Source organism: Electrophorus electricus, chromosome 2 (assembly GCF_041902795.1).
Source record: "Electrophorus electricus isolate QZ-2024a chromosome 2, ASM4190279v1, whole genome shotgun sequence".
Taxonomy (NCBI): Eukaryota; Metazoa; Chordata; class Actinopteri; order Gymnotiformes; family Gymnotidae; genus Electrophorus; species Electrophorus electricus.
Window position 1 is genome coordinate 2,352,501 of NC_137498.1, and position 22,488 is coordinate 2,374,988.

A 22,488-nucleotide genomic window follows, 5' to 3' on the forward strand; every position below is an offset into this window, starting at 1 on the left:
TAGTGTCTGTGTTTGTGGCCTGTTTACTTCCATACTTTATTTGTGCTACAGTAAGTAATGCTATTGAATCACAGTCATTTCCTAATTTTGTGATCCTTTTATATCTCAATTCTACTATTAATCCATTGAGTTATGCTTTGTTTTACCCATGGTTTAGAAGGTGTATTAAAATAATTTTTACTCTTCAGATGCTCAGACCTGAATCTGCATTGATAAATGTGCATTAATGAATTAAATGGCATTAAGGGTCTTTAGAAGCACTTGCAGAACCTGTTTTCAGCAGATCAGGAGTGACTTTCCCAAAAGTGTCATCACACTTAAGTTTTAATATTATTCATTAAAACATGAGCACTTATGAATGCCTTTTATACATAATGCATAAACTGTATAGATAACTGTATATTTATACATAAATTTTAATTTAGCAAGCCAGCCAACCCAGTTGTTAATCATTAAACTGAGGAAGAATCCATGAGACTATCATGTGATATGTGATGGTGCAGAAAGTTTAAGATTCAGCTGAAAATAACAAGTTCATCAAGATCAAAATGTTTAAAAAGTCTCATCACTCCTTGTATTCAATAAGTGTAGTCAATAATATAATATCATAACATAGGTTTATCCTCTATGAACAGTTTTAGGAATGTTTGCGCTGCAGGTACTGATAGTGTTCTAACAAAGTCAAGCTTAAGTTTATTTATTTAGTTGTAGAAATGTGTGGGTCCAAATCCCTAATCAGCAAGCCAAGGGCAACAGAGGCAAAAAGAAAAGTCGAGAGGCAGGGATAAGGAAGAAACCTTGGGAGGACCAAGATTTAAGAGGGAACCCATCCTCCATTTGGTGGCCCAGTTAGTAACCAGTCCATTCTTTATTACATTATATTTAGTCTGAGTAGCCAATTCAGTGTACATGTGGAGCCTCCGTTACTCTAGTGGGTCTAGGGTGGGTGAGCTGTTTACTCCAGTGGGTGTAGGGTGGGTAGGCTGTTTCTGAGATGGTGGCATGGATGTGTCAGCTGGCAGAATATTTTCGACGTTTTGTTACCGATGCGCATGATTAGTCCACTGTTGGCATTATCTATTGCAGTAGCATGCAAATATAACACAAAGATAGAGGTTAGATACATTTCACACATAAGTCAAGTTTATGTCTAGTAAACATACTACAGACCAGGTTAGCTTCACAGCATATGTTGCTATAGAAACTAACCTACACTAACTCTGACTTTGGTTTTTAGAACAGAAAACCAAAGGTTTACACAAAGGCAGAGATAACAAACGCAGGGATTCGTTTCTAATCCCACTTTCTGGAATATGTCCCAAATCCCAAAATGTGAGTACATATTTACAGGTAAAGTTTAGGGGCAGAACTGGAAGTATATGAGTAGTGTACCATTCTCGGCAGAGCGGTGACACTGACATAGTAGTGGCATGTTAGTAACTTGTGTGCTGGTACCAGGCACAGCGGTGTTTCTGGAGGTTTACATGTCAGTGTTATCTTTGGGCCAAGTGGTCTGCTATCAAACAATATCCTACCTACTGGGGTCCTACGGTAAGACAGCGACTGTTGGATGAAAAGGACAATGCTAGCTAGCAAAGCTTATGGAGAGCAACAGATGGCCTCACAGGCTCTAACTAGACAGCTACAAGGTCTTTCAAATAAATGTATTTTCTAACAAAGCAGCATGTGACAGCATTTATATATAATGCTGGTAGGTCTTGGTCAGTTTTGCCCTCACTGGTGTTCTTCCAGGTCTGGGTCAGTATTGCCCTCACTGGTGAGTTGGTAGGGCTGGGTCCATATTGTCTTCACTGGTGAGCTGGTAGGTCTGGGTCAGTATTGTCCTCACTGGTAGGTCTGGGTCAGTTTTGCCCTCACTGGTGTCCTTCCAGGTCTGGGTCAGTATTGCCCTCACTGCTGAGCTGGTAGGTCTGGATCAGTTTTGCCCTCACTGGTGTCCTTCCAGGTCTGGGTCAGTATTGCCCTCACTGCTGAGCTGGTAGGTCTGGGTCAGTATTGCCCTCACTGGTGTTCTTCCAGGTCTGGGTCAGTATTGCCCTCACTGGTGAGTTGGTAGGTCTGGGTCCATATTGTATTCACTGGTGAGCTGGTAGGTCTGGGTCAGTATTGTCCTCACTGGTGAACTGGTAGGTCTGCGTCAGTATTGCCCTCCCTGGTGAGCTGGTAGGTCTGGTTTAGTATTGCCCTCACTGGTGAGTTGGTAGGTCTGGGTCCATATTGTATTCACTGGTGAGCTGGTAGGTCTGGGTCAGTATTGTCCTCACTGATGAGCTGGTAGGTCTGGGTCAGGATTACCTTGACTGGTGAACTGGTAGGTCTGGGTCAGTATTGCCCTCACTGGTGAGCTGGTAGGTCTGGGTCAGTATTGCCCTCACTGGTGTTCTTCCAGGTCTGTGTTAGTATTTCCCTCACTGGTGAGCTGGTAGGTCTGGGTCAGTATTGCCCTCACTGGTGTTCTTCCAGGTCTGGGTCAGTAGTGATTAACATGCGTTACCTACTTTTGCAGAATCTTTTGCACTTTCTTTCCTCCATTCACCTCTGTGAAAACTTCTAATCTTGTTTTGATTATAATGTTTTCTTCATCGGCACCAAATAATATTACCAAACCTGTTTCTGACTGATGGTCACTGATGAGGTTTATTCATTTTAAGCTATGTATGATTTATTTCATTGGGCATGTAATACCAGAAAGGTCCAGGTGAGGGTGCTGTTGTCATGAGCGATGGGTCATCAGTGAGCTGTGTGATCATCTCTTAGTAAAAAGTGCTTTTCATTGGAGATTTTGTGACATTCAGAAACCATATCATAAAAACATTCAGAAGCAGCATTTAGCAGCAGATTACATATGTGATTTTGGGTCCTATGAATCAAATCTTTTTAAACTTTATTATCATAAACTGTAAATCTACAAAGTAGGTGGGCAAAATAAATGAAACATCACAAAAAAATATTTTGAAGTCACAAAATCTTAAATGCAGAGGCAGTTATTTAGGTGGGTCACTGTAGAGAGCTAGCAGTATTTATGAGTTTTAAAACAAGTTTAACCAGCAGTCTATTCATATATGTGTTTACACAGCAACACAAGGCATAACAGTTATTTCAGGTCTGCTTAGTTGCAACTGGTACCAGTTTACAGAGAAAACCCTATTTATCCCTTATACTCCAAGATAATAAAGCTATAAATAAATTCGTAAACAGTCTCAAGAGATGTTCTCATGACACCAGAAGAGGTCAAACATATACCATGTCCTCCACCCTCCAGATGCAAACATCACCAACATTGGGAGGATGTGGGAAGGCCAGCGTTACACTGCTGACTGCAGATGGGGCTCTCTACACAGTCAGGACAGGGACAATTCATAAACACCGTTCACGGTGCAGCCGTGCTGGAACTGCATACTGCATTAGAAGTAGCTACATTTGACAAATTCACCTCCAGTAACCATAAAGTTAGTTAATAATTAGCATCAAAAGGTTAACTAGCATCACGGTTATGTCACAGGCACAAAGAAAGCCACTGGTGTTTTCAGGTGTCAAAGTAGTATGAAATCACATACCTGAACGTTGGTAGCATGTGGGAACTTTGGGTTTCTGAAGGAAGGCCCTGGTGTTAAAGGGAGATAGTGAGGGCTTGAAACAAGCTTCCAAAGATGATCAGCATTATTTTTAAACATGTCACAAATTCGTTTTGGTTTACGCCATATAAATGTAATCTATTACATTTACTTTGGTGTTAGCGTTGTCTGTAAGAGTACATGTGGAAGGGCCAGTAATGATGTTTAGGAAGTTACTAGTAGTAGTGTTTCATTACTCTTAACAAGCCCTGACTAACTTCCCCACAGCATTTAAAGACACTGAATCTGTCATACAAGGAGGCCCTTGTAGTAAAACAAAAGGAAGGGTATTCTCATTATTTTGAATTTGTTTCTCACAAAGACAAAATCATTACTTTGAAGCAACTTCCTACTGCTGCAAAGAGTTTTATTGCACTATATATATTTCTCTTCCATACGTAGAGGCAGGCCTTCACCGTGCTCAGGAGCAAAGACATGTTCTGTGGCAGTTTATTTACAGGACGATCCTTACCTTAAATGTCCTGGGACGGCACCCTTCAGACCTGTGTCCCTAACATCATTCTGCAGCATGCAGTGTTTGGATCAGCAGGGGTTTACCAGGCCCTGTGCTGAGCTGCTTTCTTGCTCTGGATGCCATTTTCCACAATCTCAGCCCACCACACCTGCTCTGTCACTCCCTCAGCTGCTAAAGAGCAGAAGTAAAGGGCAAATCGACAGTGGTAACACAGACCGATAGGCAGAGGCCAGTGGAACCAGTCATGTATCCATCCAATGGTATTCTGATAGGTGGCCATCCAAGATAGAGGAGCCCATCACAGTGGTGGAACAGTGTTTTAGCCTGCAGCTGCTCTCAAGCAAAACCATCTACTCTTTAAATGTTTAGAAATGATTGCAGAGAGCACCTTGGAGTGAAGATGGATTTCCTCAGCAGCACATTAAAACCCAGGAAGTGCTGGCCCAATAGCCCAGAAGTGCTGGCCCAAGAGCCGGGACACAGGAAGGTGCATTAAGCACTACAAGCATAAGGGGCCGGCCACCATGTGTCTCCAGGGGGAGTGTCACAGTCTTTTTTTTTTACCACGAAGGAGGTGAAGGTGCTGATCGTGACCCTCCACAACCTCTTTCACCAGCAGGAAGGAGGCGACGTCGGCCTCTGAGGAAGCATAAAGGTAAACATAAACACACAACACAGTCCCTTAAAAAAAAAAAAACCGCATGATACCTCAAAATGGATCTCTTCAATGTTGTATTAACCCTGCTTCTTTTACTTTTCCTTTACTGTGATGACGAGCGAGGCTATGCTAAGCAAGTAATGCACTGAGGAGGACAGCTTCCCTACTCGAACCACAATGGTTTTTACTCTCTGAATTGTCCTTTGTCTTTTGAGACAATTACATCACATGTATCAGGTGGGTGTGAGCAGGTTCTACTTCATATAAAGGTCAGAGCCTTATGCTCAGTCCCATAGTTCCTTCCTGTGAAGCTCAACTGTTACAATTGAAATTGCTGCATATCAGGAATCTGGCTCATTTATTTGAGGACATTTTAATGTTGGATTCAAGAATCTGATGGAGGTTAACCAAAGCGATCGCTGCCTGCAGTTTTCCTGTCCACAGAGATCTGTGTCTCCTTTCTATGTGTTGCTTTATTTGTGTGTAGCAGCTGTAGTTCTGCTAACAGTATGCGGGAATCTACTCATCATCATCTCTGTGTGTCACTTCAAGCAGCTCCACACACCAACTAACATGCTCATCCTCTCTCTGGCTGTGTCCGACTTTCTGGTTGGACTGTTTGTAATGCCGTTCCATTTAAGTCGGATGATTGAATCCTGCTGGATTTTTGGAATATCTGTCTGTCTGTTTTATTATTTGATCTCCTTTTTTGTCACAAGCATATCAATATATAATGTTGCTCTTATAGCTGTTGATCGCTATTTTGCCATCTCTAACCCTTTTCTCTACATAGAAAAAGTATCTGTAAGTAAAATGTGCATTGTGATTTTGTCTATGTGGATTTTCTTAATGTCTTATAACTCTACACTGCTTTACTTTAATGGAACTTCGACTGGTCTCATAATGTGTCCTGAGCAGTGCCTCTTTGTCTTACATGAGGTTTGCTCTCTGATTGATCTTGTACTTGTTTTTGTTGTTCCCTGTTCTGCTATAATCTTATTTTATGCTTTGGTTTTTGTCATTGCCAGGAAACACGCCACTGCTATTAGAGAGATTAATGTTCAGAGTAAAGGCTCGAAGAGCATGGCAGACTCAATGAAAACTGAGAGAAAAGCAGCAAAAGTTCTCAGCATTTTAGTGGCTGTGTTTCTGGCCTGTTTATTTCCATACTTTGTTTGTGCTACAGTAAGTAATGCTATTGAATCACAGTCATTTCCTAATTTTGTGATCCTTTTATATCTTAATTCTACTATTAATCCAATGATTTATGCTTTGTTTTACCCATGGTTTAGAAAGTGTATTAAAATTATTTTTACTCTTCAAATATTCAAAACAGGTTCTGCATTGATCAATGTCCACCAATAAATTAAATGGCATTAAGTGTCTTTAGAAGAACTTGCAGAACCTCTTTTGAGTAGCTCAGGACTGTAATGCATGCTGTTGCCATTGACTTTAGTGAGTTTTCCAGTCTCACCATAGCTGCCCTGTATATAGGCTAATGTATAATTTTCTGATGGTTTACAAAGTTACTTAGCGTTTTATCAGTGGACCTTCACAGTACAACAGCAGGTAAAATACATCAAACTGGAACTATACCCCCCCCCCCCCCCCCAATAAGATAAAAATATTGGATATTTTAATGATATATTGACCACCAAATTGGAAATTTCCCCAGTTTTCATTTCAGAAATCTGTTCACCTTAGTGTAGAGCTAATGATTAAAATCTTAAAAGGGCTACTATGGATTATTAATGTAAAGTAGTCATGTGCATATTACTTTTACACACACACAAAAAAAAAATAATAATAATAATAATTTCTAAAGTTAACAGAATTTTTAGTATACGTAACCATCTCAGTATTTAAATGTCCACCTCACAAATGAGGCACAAATGTCAGCAGTTTTGTTTGACTTATTTTGATCATGACATGACCTTTTTTTGGCAACTTAAGTGAGTCATCCTATAATCCATGAACTCATGGTGATGATTCATCTCTGACCATGACAACATCTCCAAGGACCAGATTTTTCTAAAACTGGAACAGAATGGGCAAGACACAGAGCAGGAACAGGACCCAGACGAGACACAAGAACAGACAGGCCAGAAATGGGAGGTGAATACAGGACACGACAAGGAGCAGGCGAGACCGAAGACACAGAAACTGGGGGAAACAGATGCAGATAGAACAGCACAAGAACCAGGAACATCCGTGGGAACAGACAAGGAACCAGAGCAAGAGGAGTAGACAACAGAACAAGAAACAGGAACAGAACCCACAACAGAAACAGACCGAGGACAGCAAAAGGTCTGGGCGGGAGGACGAGGAGACACAACAAATGACAAACAATGAGGGACGAGTGGAGGCTGGAGGCACAAAAGGATGAGGAAATGCAACACAGACCAGGCCAGGGACAGAAACAAAAAACACACAGGCACTGGAACAGAATCATGGATGGGCACAGGGAACTAGAACTAGGAACTAGAACGGGCACAGAGACAGGCACAGAGACAGACAACAGGGGCAAAAACAAAACCAGGCACAGGAGAAGGCAAAAAGAACAGAAGCAAGCAAGCAACAAAGGAGGCACAGGAGGTCCACGGTGAACAGGAGACACAGGCTAGGTGGGACGGGCAGGAACCACGGGCTGGAGGCCCCAGGAGACAAAGGCCGGGGCAGGACAGGCGGGAATCCAGGGGTGGAGGCAGCAGGAGACACAGGCCAGGGCAGGGCAGGCAGGGAACATGAAGTCTGGAGGCAGGTCTGTGGACACAGGGGAGACCAGCAATGAATACAGGGTGTCCAGAAGTGTGGTAGAAGCATTTCAGTGGTGGATCCTTGAGGTCCAGGGGCACGGCTGTGGTATTTAGCAGGAGGTTCAGGGTCCTTGTTAGTCTGCTCATTCTGTAACAGTGAGCAGTAAGGAGACGGATGCATATGTGGAGAAGAGCGAGATTTATTAGGGGCAAATCCAGACTCAGGGTACCTGTAACAGGCCTGGGTCAATTTACCAATATGGAGTTTGAGAAGACAAACTAAACAAAAGCATGCCAAGATGAATAGGGGATGCAGGCTATAACAAAGAAGCTGGGAAATGCAAACAACTAGAAATAACAAACAAGGTTTGAAACAGTTCACATTCTCCTATTCCATAGTTATTCCATAGTTACGTTCTGCCGGTGATAAATTATGGGAGAAATAAGACACTGGGTGTAATTTGGACTTATCGTATCAGTGTGAAAGTAAAGCTCCTGCCCTGATGTTAGAAGCATCAACTTCCACAAAAAATGGAAAGGAAGCATCAGGATGTGAAAGTATGGGAGCCATGGTTAAAACTGCAGTTTCCTGAATGCTTGATCAGCTTCCTGATTCCAGAGTAGCCTGGTCAGTGCACCTTTCAGGAGGGCTGTGAGACGAGTCGCAATGCTGCTAAAATTCCATATGAAGCGTCAGTAAAAGTTTGCAAATCCCAGGAAGCCCTGGAATTTAACGGTAACAGGAATGGGCCACTGGACGATGACTTCACTCTTCTCATCATCCATAGTGATTCCACCGAGGCTGATCACGTATCCTAGAAAAGTAGTTTCTCTCCCTTTACATATAACCCATTATCCAGAAGAGTCTTCAATACCACTCGTACATGTTGCACGTGGATTTCAATGTCGGGGGAATAGATGAGGATGTCTTCAATATAAGCAATAACGAATTTTCCAGTGTATTCACTAAGGATATCATTGATGAAGGCCTGAAAGACAGATGGCATCACACTGAGACCGTATGGCATGACTTTGTACTCATAGTGACCTCTGGTGGTAATAAAGGTGGTTTTCCATTCATCACCTTTCTTTATCTTTATCAAATTATAAGCCCTACAGAGGTCTAATTTAGTGAAGATCTTAGCTTCCCATACTTGTTCTAGAGCAATGGGAATAAGAGGTAGCAGGTATGCATACTTCTTGGATATTTGAGATTTTGGTAATCAATACAGGGGCGAAGATGTCTGTGGATGGCTGAATAAAGCCTTGGATCAGTGTGTGTGATATATATATATATATACACACACACACACTTCCATGTTCCTCTCTTCTTGGGAGAGAGGATAAATACAAGCGTTAGGGAATACGGCTCCCTCCGGGAGCTCAATGGAACAGTCATAAGGATGATGGGGAGATAACTGGCTAGCTTTCCTCTTACTAAAGACCATAGAGAGATCTTGGTATTCAAGAGGGAGGGAAAAGGCTTGGTTGTCAGCAGGAATCTCTATAGTGGTGGAACATAACTGAACAACAGGTAATGTCAAACAATTCCTAAGACATTGAGATGACCACTGAGTGATTTCCTTTTGGGGCCATGATATGCTTGGGTTATGTTGTTCTAACCAAGGTAGACCTAAAATGTCTGGAAATGAGGCTTCCATGACAAGAAATGAGATGAATTCTGAATGGGGTGCACTTGTGGTGAGTTTTACAGGTGTAGTGCAGCATGATATGGAACCAGCTCCTACTGGTGATCCATCCAGAGCAGCCAAGCGAAGAATCTTGTGTATGGTTCTACTGGGATGTCCAATTCCTGTACAAGACGGGCATGTATGAAGTTTCCCTTGGCTCCTGAATCAACTAATTCTGTAAACATAGAGGATGGTGTATGAGGCCCAAGATAGACAGTTAACAAAAACGACTTAGTGATCATCCTTCTCGGGGGCAGGAGCAGTACCTCATTTTGTGATGTGGGTTGCATGCTTCTTCTGTGGCTTAGAGATGAGGCTTGATTGGGTCCAAGACGACAGTCCCAGAGAACATATCCTGAGGATTCGCAGTAAAGACAGTGACCCTCCTGGAATCGGCGCCTCCTCTCCTCTTCGGTTAAGCATGAGGAATTGCATTGCATAGGTTCCACTGTATGCTCTCGCCTAAGCTCTGGATATAACTGGATGAGGGACAGGTAAAGCGAGAATTATTAGCTCTACATGGTTTTCGTTCTTGAATAAAATTATCCAGACAGATAGAGCTATAAGCTTATTCAAATCTAACTTATCAGCTCGGCAAGCAAGTTCATGTAAGACCTTATTCCATCCACTACCTGCAGCGACAGTACGGAACTCTCGCACATAATCAGCCACAGAACAATTGCCTTGACGCAACTTGGTTAGCATCTCCCCGCAGGCTCTTCCTATATGAGGGTGATCAAACACTGCCTTGGATTGAGTGATAAAATCATAAGATGATTTCATACATTATCCCAGATGGCAGTTACCCAATCTACAGCTTTGTCAGATAGACGAGAGGTAATGAATGAAATCTTAGCTTGATTGGAACAGGGTGGAAGGCTATTGCAGTATAAAGAACATTGTAACAGGAAACCACAACACTTGTCTGGGGAGCTATCATATTTTTCGAGTTTACTCACGGGGAAGGTCAGTTGAATACTGATCGCAGTGGTACTAGGTGCCGGCGTGGGAATGAACTGAGAAGGAGTAGTCATCATTTGCAGCCGGGAGGTGAGTTCTCTGAGACATTGTCCTAGTTCCGACATTGGTGTTTGTTGGTCCGCTTGTTTGGCGATTGTATTCATTGACCGTATGAAACCCTCAAGCACCTGTTGGTGTTGGTTGATTAGCTGACCCTGGTTGGTCAAAGCTTCCTCCAAGGAATCCAAATCTGCCATCTGTATGGAGGCAAAGTATTCTGTAACAGGCCAGGCAAAAATCAGACGCTTGCAGATAAAAGACAGGGCTTATATTGTAGTTCCACATAGTGGAAAAAGGTCTAAACAAAGTGGGCAAGGTTGGGAGTAGCTTGAACAGTGGGAAAACAGTCCATATCAAAACCGGAAAGACAATCAAAAAATCTAGGCAGAAGAATCCAAAAGGGGCAGGCAAAAATCAGAAACGAGAAACAGTAAATCCAAGGTACAATACACAGTAGTAGAATCAGAGAAATTAATGCTCTGTAGGCAATACTTTGCACATGATGAACTTTCAGATAAGTTTATATACATGTTTCTAAATGACACACAGGTGAATTCAATATTCGGGTGATGATGATCTGATATGACTTTCTTGACTGGTTGAGTCCTGGGTTGGGTGATGAACAGCCTGCTGGGTATTGTAGTGTGCTAAGGAATTGGGCGATATGACACCTATAGTTCAAGTTCAAGTTCAAGTTTGGTTTATTCATCACATACATAGTCATACACAGTATAACTCGCAGTGAAATGGTGGAGAGTGCTCTGTCCAAACTGAGGAAAAGAAAACAGGGGTGCATAGAGAAATATAGATATTCTATATATGTGAAATATATATATGCAAAGAGAAATATATATATATTCTATGTATGTACAAAATATATTAACAATGTATGTACAATATATGTATATTATGATTATATACACAATGTACAATGTATATGGTTGTGTATATATGTACACAATCTACAGAATGTACAGATCCATTTCGTATAATAACATATCTACAGTTGTTGTGTTACAAGGTAATTGAATATAAATATATATATACAGATATACAGTTATGTTACATGGTGGTGGTGGTCCCCACAGTTTATCAGTTTCCCTGATTCAGGGCCCGAATGGCCTGTGGGAAGAAGCTCCTCTTCAGTCTCTCTGTCTTGGTCTTCAGGGAGCGAAAGCCCCTCCCTGACCTCAACAGAGAGAAGAGTCTATTGTTGGGATGGGTGGGGTCCTTCACAATCCTCCTGGCCTTGGTCTGGCACCGCTTGTAGTAGATGGTCTGCAGGTCAGGAAGTTCCGTGTGAGTGATGCGCTCTGCTGAACACACTACCCTTTGGAGTGCTTGTCTGTCCTGCTTGGTGCTATGACCATTTATTTACCATTTAGTGAATCAAACCTAAAAATTATGTAGGAAGAAAATAATATTCACATTATCAGACAGCACCTTTCCATGGTGATGAAGTAGGCCTTGTTACAGTGGTGATAATCACAATTTTCAGAAAATCTGGAAAGGGTGGAGCACATCTTAAAACCTTTGGGTTAGCTCAATGTAAGTTAGCACGGTGTCTCCAAAAATGTGTCTACTTCAACTATGTTGATAGCAATAAAGCCTTTTAAACCCTTCAGACTTAGTGACCCACATGATTCACATGTTAGTAAACCCCAAACGACACTTTTAATTTAAAAAAATGCACATATATGAGTAAACACAGAAATTAGCCAACATAACAATCAGTAATAAATGGTCAATACAATTAATACAAACATGAACCAGTATGTATAACTATGTCCAGTTTAGCAAGTGGATGTTCACAAATGTCTGTTACAAATCGCCCAATCATTGGTGCGCATTTGTATACAGTTATGTTACATGGTGGTGGTGGTCCCCACAGTTTATCAGTTTCCCTGATTCAGGGCCCGAATAGCCTGTGGGAAGAAGCTCCTCTTCAGTCTCTCTGTCTTGGTCTTCAGGGAGCGAAAGCGCCTCCCTGACCTCAACAGAGAGAAGAGTCTGTTGTTGGGATGGATGTTCACAAATGTCTGTTACAAATCGCTCAATCATTGGTGTGCATTTGTAGAATGCCGGATGAAGTGTTTGAGACACACGGAGCTCGTTGGTCCGATTCTCATGAGTCCCTGACACATATAGAGATGAGACCGCAGTTTTCACAAGGAGCAGCTACCCGGGTCTCCTCTCAGTTTCTCACACAACAAAAGTGCAATGATTTTTGTTAAGACTTTGATCCTCCTTGTCTATCCACATGAGCAGTAGCATGGAGAATTCAGTCCTCTTCACTGAGAAGCAGCCAGTTCAGTGGTATAGCCTGGAGCTGTAGTTCTTCAACCGAATATGGCTAACTCTCGTCACAGAACTGAAACAAACAGACAATGCCTACAGCAGAGAGAATATACTTTTACACTAACAAGCCTATCGGGCTACGGCCCCGAAGCCGACACCAAATTGCAAAGCCGGAGGACCAAGCAACCCGACACGGGCCAGCGTGAGCAGGACAGAGGGGGAGAAGGACAGGGACCAGGATGACAACAGACACAGGAATGGACACAGTGACAGGCACAGGCACAGACTCAAAGGGGGACAGAGCAACTGGGACGGACACAGTGATGGAGACGGACACAGTGATGGGGACGGACACAGTGATGGGGACGGACACAGTGATGGGGACGGACACAGTGATGGAAACGGACACAGTGATGGAGACGGACACAGTGATGGGGACGGACACAGTGATGGAGACGGGCACAGTGATGGAGACGGACACAGTGATGGGGACAGACATAGTGACAGGAACGGGTACAAAATTACATAAAGGACAGGTAAAGAGTCCCGGCAAGCCGGCAGGAGCCCCAATCTGTCCCCCAGTCGTTGGCAGGGCTTGAGTCCTACCCGACTGTGGGAGCTCGCCCCTCGCCGATTTGGGGGGCAGTGACTTCCGCGCACCCATTTCAGGAGGCACACCAGTTACTTTGCCATTCTCTGGGGTGGGCACTGGTGTCGCCTCACCTTTTCCTCTATGAGGCTTAGGTACACGTACACGAGTTGCAGGGTTGTATACCCTGGTACAGGGAGTCTCCTCCTCCTGGGTGCAGCCTTGGGCAGTGTCGTACGTGCAGGACGCTCATCGATCCTGGAGATAACAGAATGAATGTCACTGTCCACGAGAGAATCCCCATGGAGGGCCTCCTCCACTTCCATCGGTGGATCCTCCCCATAATCAGGCCCCAAGTCCAATCGCAGACTGACATCGCTGTACTCCCCTCTCTCTCCATACTCAGCATAGCTCTCAGAATAGTCCAAGTAGGGGTCATAGGACCCAGCAGATTCCACTTCCGAGTGCCAGTTATCATAGTCCAGCTGGTCTCTGTAGGACTCAGCAGAGGGCCATACATAGGGCCCCGCCAAAATCCTCCAGTGGGTTCTTCCCCCATTGTGGGCCCATGGAGCGAGGCCAGGATGAGTGAAGGTCTCTCCGGAGTCTGACTCAGAGGACTGGAACTCATTATACCAGTCCCGGTAGCCAGACGTGGTTCCGGATGACTCCTACGCTTCCGCACCTGGGCCACACTCACCTGGACCACACTCATCTGGACCACGCTCACCTGGACCACGCTCACCTGGACCACTCTCACCTAGACCACTCTCCCCTATTGTGGGAGTCAGGAGGGTGTCCAAGAACATGGGGAGCTTCCCTGCAAGGGCTGTAGGAGGGCGTTTACTTTCCCTTCCTCTTTTTATCTTTCCCAGGCATCCTTCATCGGTCGGTGTTTCTGTAAGGAGTGGAGGCTAAGCAGGATGCGGGGACGAGGCACTTTGAACAAACACGTTTATTCACACAGAAATAAGTACTACGTAACAATAAAGCTAATGTAACATCAAACACCAACAACAGACAACAGATCCATAAGGGTTCATATACATATGTAAATGACAGGCAATTACAAACAGGTGTGACACATGGGGGACGTGGCCACACAGATGAATACACACACACAAACACGGGGAGACACTTCGGAGGAGGGGCCTTACTGTGACAAACCTTCCCAAACATCCCAGTCTAGTCCCTCTTCCTAATCATGGATAGGTCAGCAAAAAGGTCGCTTAATCCTAGCAGCCATCTGGTTGCTCACCTTGCTGAGAGACAGGCCATGCCAGCAAGAAAACTGGCATGAAACTCGAAAAGAGTTCTGGGAAGTAGAGTATTTAACACTCAGTACAGCAATAATAAACAAATACAGAATAAACAATTTGTCTACACACACACATATATATATATATATATATATATATATATATATATATATATATATATATATATATATGGAAACAAGCCATGACCCTACCTTAGACGGTAAAAAAAACCAGCAAGATGTACTACTCAACTGGTCTGCCTAACCATAACCCTAACTAACCCTAACCATAACTAACCTTAATCCTAACCTAACCCTACTCAACTGGTCTGCCTATATGAGCTGAATCACACATGTGAAAATGCCATTATGGTGTTCTCTTACATCTATTGCACGTGATTTAACTATTATTCAGCTGAGGGACATGAGCTGAATCAGATGCTTGAAAAAATTAAAAGTGAATAATTCACTGAGGAGGACAGCCTCCCTGCTCGACCACAATTTGGTTTTTACTCTAAATTGTCTTGCCTTTTGAGACAATTATATCATATGTACCAGGTGGGTGTGAGCAGGTTCTACTTCATATAAATGTCAGAGCCTTATGTTCAATCCCACAGTTCCTTCCTGTGAAGCTCAACTGTTACAATTGAAATTGCTGCATATCAGGAATCGACTCATTTATTTGAGGGAACTTTAATGTTGGATTCAAGAATCTGATGGAGGTTAACCAAAGCGATCGCTGCCTGCAGTTTTCCTGTCCACAGAGATCTGAGTCTCCTTTCTATGGGTTGCTTTATTTGTGTGTAGCAGCTGTAGTTCTGCTAACAGTATGTGGGAATCTACTCATCATCATCTTTGTGTGTCACTTCAAGCAGCTCCAAACACCAACTAACATGTTCATCCTCCCTCTGGCTGTGTCGGACTGTCTGGTCGGAGTTTTTGTGATGCCTGTCCAATTAAGTTGGATGATTGAATCCTGCTGGATTTTTGGAACAACTGTCTGTCTCTTTTATATGTTCATATCCTTTTATGTCACAATCATATCAATATATAATTTTGCTCTTATTGCTGTTGATCGGTATATTGCCATCTCTAACCCTTTTCTATACATTGAAAAAGTATCTGTAAGTAATATTTGTGTTGTGATTTTGGCTATGTGGTTTTTATCATTGTCCTATAACTCTACACTGCTTTACTTTAATGGAACTTCGACTGGTCTCATAATGTGTCCTGAGCAGTGCCTCTTTGTCTTACATGAGGTTTGCTCTCTGATTGATCTTGTATTTGTTTTTGTTGTTCCATTTTCTGCTATAATCTTATTTTATGCTTTGGTTTTTATTATTGCCCGGAAACACGCCACTGCTATTAGAGAGATTAATGTTCAGAGTAAAGACTCGAAGAGCATTTCAGACTCAATGAAATCTGAGAGAAAAGCAGCAAAAGTTCTCAGCATTTTAGTGTCTGTGTTTGTGGCCTGTTTACTTCCATACTTTATTTGTGCTACAGTAAGTAATGCTATTGAATCACAGTCATTTCCTAATTTTGTGATCCTTTTATATCTCAATTCTACTATTAATCCATTGAGTTATGCTTTGTTTTACCCATGGTTTAGAAGGTGTATTAAAATAATTTTTACTCTTCAGATGCTCAGACCTGAATCTGCATTGATAAATGTGCATTAATGAATTAAATGGCATTAAGGGTCTTTAGAAGCACTTGCAGAACCTGTTTTCAGCAGATCAGGAGTGACTTTCCCAAAAGTGTCATCACACTTAAGTTTTAATATTATTCATTAAAACATGAGCACTTATGAATGCCTTTTATACATAATGCATAAACTGTATAGATAACTGTATATTTATACATAAATTGTAATTTAGCAAGCCAGCCAACCCAGTTGTTAATCATTAAACTGAGGAAGAATCCATGAGACTATCATGTGATATGTGATGGTGCAGAAAGTTTAAGATTCAGCTGAAAATAACAAGTTCATCAAGATCAAAATGTTTAAAAAGTCTCATCACTCCTTGTATTCAATAAGTGTAGTCAATAATATAATATCATAACATAGGTTTATCCTCTATTAACAGTTTTAGGAATGTTTGCGCTGCAGGTACTGATAGTGTTCTAACAAAGTCAAGCTTAAGTTTATTTATTTAGTTGTAGAAATGTGTGGGTCCAAATCCCTAATCAGCAAGCCAAGGGCAACAGAGGCAAAAAGAAAAGTCGAGAGGCAGGGATAAGGAAGAAACCTTGGGAGGACCAAGATTTAAGAGGGAACCCATCCTCCATTTGGTGGCCCAGTTAGTAACCAGTCCATTCTTTATTACATTATATTTAGTCTGAGTAGCCAATTCAGTGTACATGTGGAGCCTCCGTTACTCTAGTGGGTCTAGGGTGGGTGAGCTGTTTACTCCAGTGGGTGTAGGGTGGGTAGGCTGTTTCTGAGATGGTGGCATGGATGTGTCAGCTGGCAGAATATTTTCCACGTTTTGTTACCGATGCGCATGATTAGTCCACTGTTGGCATTATCTATTGCAGTAGCATGCAAATATAACACAAAGATAGAGGTTAGATACATTTCACACATAAGTCAAGTTTATGTCTAGTAAACATACTACAGACCAGGTTAGCTTCACAGCATATGTTGCTATAGAAACTAACCTACACTAACTCTGACTTTGGTTTTTAGAACAGAAAACCAAAGGTTTACACAAAGGCAGAGATAACAAACGCAGGGATTCGTTTCTAATCCCACTTTCTGGAATATGTCCCAAATCCCAAAATGTGAGTACATATTTACAGGTAAAGTTTAGGGGCAGAACTGGAAGTATATGAGTAGTGTACCATTCTCGGCAGAGCGGTGACACTGACATAGTAGTGGCATGTTAGTAACTTGTGTGCTGGTACCAGGCACAGCAGTGTTTCTGGAGGTTTACATGTCAGTGTTATCTTTGGGCCAAGTGGTCTGCTATCAAACAATATCCTACCTACTGGGGTCCTACGGTAAGACAGCGACTGTTGGATGAAAAGGACAATGCTAGCTAGCAAAGCTTATGGAGAGCAACAGATGGCCTCACAGGCTCTAACTAGACAGCTACAAGGTCTTTCAAATAAATGTATTTTCTAACAAAGCAGCATGTGACAGCATTTATATATAATGCTGGTAGGTCTTGGTCAGTTTTGCCCTCACTGGTGTTCTTCCAGGTCTGGGTCAGTATTGCCCTCACTGGTGAGTTGGTAGGGCTGGGTCCATATTGTCTTCACTGGTGAGCTGGTAGGTCTGGGTCAGTATTGTCCTCACTGGTAGGTCTGGGTCAGTTTTGCCCTCACTGGTGTCCTTCCAGGTCTGGGTCAGTATTGCCCTCACTGCTGAGCTGGTAGGTCTGGATCAGTTTTGCCCTCACTGGTGTCCTTCCAGGTCTGGGTCAGTATTGCCCTCACTGCTGAGCTGGTAGGTCTGGGTTAGTATTGCCCTCACTGGTGTTCTTCCAGGTCTGGGTCAGTATTGCCCTCACTGGTGAGTTGGTAGGTCTGGGTCCATATTGTATTCACTGGTGAGCTGGTAGGTCTGGGTCAGTATTGTCCTCACTGGTGAACTGGTAGGTCTGCGTCAGTATTGCCCTCCCTGGTGAGCTGGTAGGTCTGGTTTAGTATTGCCCTCACTGGTGAGTTGGTAGGTCTGGGTCCATATTGTATTCACTGGTGAGCTGGTAGGTCTGGGTCAGTATTGTCCTCACTGATGAGCTGGTAGGTCTGGGTCAGGATTACCTTGACTGGTGAACTGGTAGGTCTGGGTCAGTATTGCCCTCACTGGTGAGCTGGTAGGTCTGGGTCAGTATTGCCCTCACTGGTGTTCTTCCAGGTCTGTGTTAGTATTTCCCTCACTGGTGAGCTGGTAGGTCTGGGTCAGTATTGCCCTCACTGGTGTTCTTCCAGGTCTGGGTCAGTAGTGATTAACATGCGTTACCTACTTTTGCAGAATCTTTTGCACTTTCTTTCCTCCATTCACCTCTGTGAAAACTTCTAATCTTGTTTTGATTATAATGTTTTCTTCATCGGCACCAAATAATATTACCAAACCTGTTTCTGACTGATGGTCACTGATGAGGTTTATTCATTTTAAGCTATGTATGATTTATTTCATTGGGCATGTAATACCAGAAAGGTCCAGGTGAGGGTGCTGTTGTCATGAGCGATGGGTCATCAGTGAGCTGTGTGATCATCTCTTAGTAAAAAGTGCTTTTCATTGGAGATTTTGTGACATTCAGAAACCATATCATAAAAACATTCAGAAGCAGCATTTAGCAGCAGATTACATATGTGATTTTGGGTCCTATGAATCAAATCTTTTTAAACTTTATTATCATAAACTGTAAATCTACAAAGTAGGTGGGCAAAATAAATGAAACATCACAAAAAAATATTTTGAAGTCACAAAATCTTAAATGCAGAGGCAGTTATTTAGGTGGGTCACTGTAGAGAGCTAGCAGTATTTATGAGTTTTAAAACAAGTTTAACCAGCAGTCTATTCATATATGTGTTTACACAGCAACACAAGGCATAACAGTTATTTCAGGTCTGCTTAGTTGCAACTGGTACCAGTTTACAGAGAAAACCCTATTTATCCCTTATACTCCAAGATAATAAAGCTATAAATAAATTCGTAAACAGTCTCAAGAGATGTTCTCATGACACCAGAAGAGGTCAAACATATACCATGTCCTCCACCCTCCAGATGCAAACATCACCAACATTGGGAGGATGTGGGAAGGCCAGCGTTACACTGCTGACTGCAGATGGGGCTCTCTACACAGTCAGGACAGGGACAATTCATAAACACCGTTCACGGTGCAGCCGTGCTGGAACTGCATACTGCATTAGAAGTAGCTACATTTGACAAATGCACCTCCAGTAACCATAAAGTTAGTTAATAATTAGCATCAAAAGGTTAACTAGCATCACGGTTATGTCACAGGCACAAAGAAAGCCACTGGTGTTTTCAGGTGTCAAAGTAGTATGAAATCACATACCTGAACGTTGGTAGCATGTGGGAACTTTGGGTTTCTGAAGGAAGGCCCTGGTGTTAAAGGGAGATAGTGAGGGCTTGAAACAAGCTTCCAAAGATGATCAGCATTATTTTTAAACATGTCACAAATTCGTTTTGGTTTACGCCATATAAATGTAATCTATTACATTTACTTTGGTGTTAGCGTTGTCTGTAAGAGTACATGTGGAAGGGCCAGTAATGATGTTTAGGAAGTTACTAGTAGTAGTGTTTCATTACTCTTAACAAGCCCTGACTAACTTCCCCACAGCATTTAAAGACACTGAATCTGTCATACAAGGAGGCCCTTGTAGTAAAACAAAAGGAAGGGTATTCTCATTATTTTGAATTTGTTTCTCACAAAGACAAAATCATTACTTTGAAGCAACTTCCTACTGCTGCAAAGAGTTTTATTGCACTATATATATTTCTCTTCCATACGTAGAGGCAGGCCTTCACCGTGCTCAGGAGCAAAGACATGTTCTGTGGCAGTTTATTTACAGGACGATCCTTACCTTAAATGTCCTGGGACGGCACCCTTCAGACCTGTGTCCCTAACATCATTCTGCAGCATGCAGTGTTTGGATCAGCAGGGGTTTACCAGGCCCTGTGCTGAGCTGCTTTCTTGCTCTGGATGCCATTTTCCACAATCTCAGCCCACCACACCTGCTCTGTCACTCCCTCAGCTGCTAAAGAGCAGAAGTAAAGGGCAAATCGACAGTGGTAACACAGACCGATAGGCAGAGGCCAGTGGAACCAGTCATGTATCCATCCAATGGTATTCTGATAGGTGGCCATCCAAGATAGAGGAGCCCATCACAGTGGTGGAACAGTGTTTTAGCCTGCAGCTGCTCTCAAGCAAAACCATCTACTCTTTAAATGTTTAGAAATGATTGCAGAGAGCACCTTGGAGTGAAGATGGATTTCCTCAGCAGCACATTAAAACCCAGGAAGTGCTGGCCCAATAGCCCAGAAGTGCTGGCCCAAGAGCCGGGACACAGGAAGGTGCATTAAGCACTACAAGCATAAGGGGCCGGCCACCATGTGTCTCCAGGGGGAGTGTCACAGTCTTTTTTTTTTACCACGAAGGAGGTGAAGGTGCTGATCGTGACCCTCCACAACCTCTTTCACCAGCAGGAAGGAGGCGACGTCGGCCTCTGAGGAAGCAGAAAGGTAAACATAAACACACAACACAGTCCCTTAAAAAAAAAAAAACCGCATGATACCTCAAAATGGATCTCTTCAATGTTGTATTAACCCTGCTTCTTTTACTTTTCCTTTACTGTGATGACGAGCGAGGCTTCTTACTCTCTTAATTGTCCTTTGTCTTTTGAGACAATTACATCACGTGTATCAGGTGGGTGTGAGCAGGTTCTACTTCATATAAAGGTCAGAGCCTTATGCTCAGTCCCACAGTTCCTTCCTGTGAAGCTCAACTGTTACAATTGAAATTGCTGCATATCAGGAATCTGACTCATTTATTTGAGGGAACTTTAATGTTGGATTCAAGAATCTGATGGAGGTTAACCAAAGCGATCACTGCCTGCAGTTTTCCTGTCCACAGAGATCCGTGTCTCCTTTCTATGTGTTGCTTTATTTGTGTGTAGCAGCTGTAGTTCTGCTAACAGTATGCGGGAATCTACTCATCATCATCTCTGTGTGTCACTTTAAGCAGCTCCACACACCAACTAACATGCTCATCCTCTCTCTGGCTATGTCCGACTTTCTGGTTGGACTATTTGTAATGCCGTTCCGTTTAAGTCGGATGATTGAATCCTGCTGGATTTTTGGAATATCTGTCTGTCTGTTTTATTACTTGATCTGCTTTTATGCCACAAGCATATCAATATATAATGTTGCTTTTATCGCCATTGATCGCTATTTTGCCATCTCTAACCCTTTTCTCTACATAGAAAAAGTATCTGTAAGTAAAATGTGCATTGTGATTTTGTCTATGTGGATTTTCTTAATGTCCTATAACTCTGTACTGCTTTACTTTAATGGAAACTCCAGCGGTCTCATAATGTGTCCTGAGCAGTGCCTCATTGCCTTATATGAGATTTGCTCTCTGGTTGATCTTGTATTTGTTTTTGTTGTTCCGTTTTCTGCTATAATCTTATTTTATGCTTTGGTTTTTGTTATTGCCAGGAAACACGCCACTGCTATTAGAGAGATTAATGTTCAGAGTAAAGGCTCGAAGAGCATGTCAGACTCAATGAAATCTGAGAGAAAAGCAGCAAAGGTTCTTGGCATTTTAGTGTCTGTGTTTGTAGCCTGTTTACTTCCATACTTTGTTTATGCTACAATGAGTAATGCTGTAGAATCACAGTCATTTCATAATTTTGTAATCCTTTTATATCTCAATTCTACTTTTAATCCATTGATTTATGCTTTGTTTTACCCATGGTTTAGAAGGTGTATTAAAATAATTTTTACTCTTCAGATATTGAGACCTGAATCCGCATTGATAAATGTGCATTAATGAATTAAATGGCATTATGTGTCTTTAGAAGCACTTGCAGAACCTGTTTTCAGCAGATCAGGAGTGACTTTCCCAAAAGTGTCATCACACTTAAGTTTTAATATTATTCATTAAAACATGAGCACTTATGAATGCCTTTTATACATAATGCATAAACTGTATAGATAACTGTATATTTATACATAAATTGTAATTTAGCAAGCCAGCCAACCCAGTTGTTAATCATTAAACTAAGGAGGAATCCATGGGACTATCATGTGATATGTGATGGTGCAGAAAGTTTAAGATTCAGCTGAAAATAACAAGTTCATCAAGATCAAAATGTTTAAAAAGTCTAATCACTCCTTGTATTCAATAAGTGTAGTCAATAATATAATATCATAACATGGGTTTATCCTCTATGAACAGTTTTAGGAATGTTTGCACTGCAGGTACTGATAGTGTTCTAACAAGGTCAAGCTTAAGTTTATTTATTTAGTTGTAGAAATGTGTGGGTCCAAATCCCTAATCAGCAAGCCAAGGGCAACAGAGGCAAAAAGAAAACTCGAGAGGCAGGGATAAGGAAGAAACCTTGGGAGG

The 22,488-nt window shown here is 42.3% G+C and overlaps 4 protein-coding genes across 4 annotated transcripts in view; all 4 read left to right on the forward strand.

Annotated features, from left to right (window-relative positions):
- LOC145643386 (trace amine-associated receptor 13c-like) overlaps positions 1 to 227 on the forward strand; it is a 1,133-nt gene extending 906 nt beyond the window's left edge. The window contains exon 2 of the mRNA XM_081694463.1: positions 1 to 227. This exon is cut by the window's left edge and continues 745 nt beyond it. Coding sequence (XP_081550589.1) covers positions 1 to 227 — 227 coding nt within the window.
- A 4,858-nt stretch (positions 228 to 5,085) lies between these two features.
- Positions 5,086 to 9,079, forward strand: LOC118241835 (trace amine-associated receptor 13c-like). Its single transcript, XM_081723738.1, has 2 exons — positions 5,086 to 6,121; positions 9,059 to 9,079. The coding sequence occupies exons 1-2, from the start codon at positions 5,165 to 5,167 to the stop codon at positions 9,077 to 9,079; spliced, it is 978 nt and encodes a 325-aa protein (XP_081579864.1). The 5' UTR covers positions 5,086 to 5,164.
- Positions 9,080 to 14,929: 5,850 nt separating this feature from the next.
- LOC118241834 (trace amine-associated receptor 13c-like) lies at positions 14,930 to 16,062 on the forward strand. The gene is made up of 2 exons (XM_035529143.2): positions 14,930 to 14,938; positions 15,091 to 16,062. Exons 1-2 carry the CDS (start codon positions 14,930 to 14,932, stop codon positions 16,060 to 16,062), a joined length of 981 nt encoding a protein of 326 aa, XP_035385036.2.
- A 4,797-nt stretch (positions 16,063 to 20,859) lies between these two features.
- On the forward strand, positions 20,860 to 22,024 carry LOC118241837 (trace amine-associated receptor 13c-like). Its single transcript, XM_081723745.1, has one exon. It carries the CDS (start codon positions 20,944 to 20,946, stop codon positions 21,907 to 21,909), a length of 966 nt encoding a protein of 321 aa, XP_081579871.1. The 5' UTR covers positions 20,860 to 20,943; the 3' UTR covers positions 21,910 to 22,024.
- Positions 22,025 to 22,488: the final 464 nt, after the last annotated feature.

What these genes read in the sequence shown, in the direction of transcription:
- LOC118241835 (XM_081723738.1), top strand. Translation starts at nt 5,165, where the DNA reads ATGGAGGTTAACCAAAGCGATCGCTGCCTGCAGTTTTCCTGTCCACAG. An exon ending in CAGGTTCTGCATTGATCAAT is followed by an intron (nt 6,122 to 9,058) that starts GTCCACCAATAA and finishes ACTGAACAACAG; the next exon opens with GTAATGTCAAACAATTCCTA.
- LOC118241837 (XM_081723745.1), top strand. Translation starts at nt 20,944, where the DNA reads ATGGAGGTTAACCAAAGCGATCACTGCCTGCAGTTTTCCTGTCCACAG.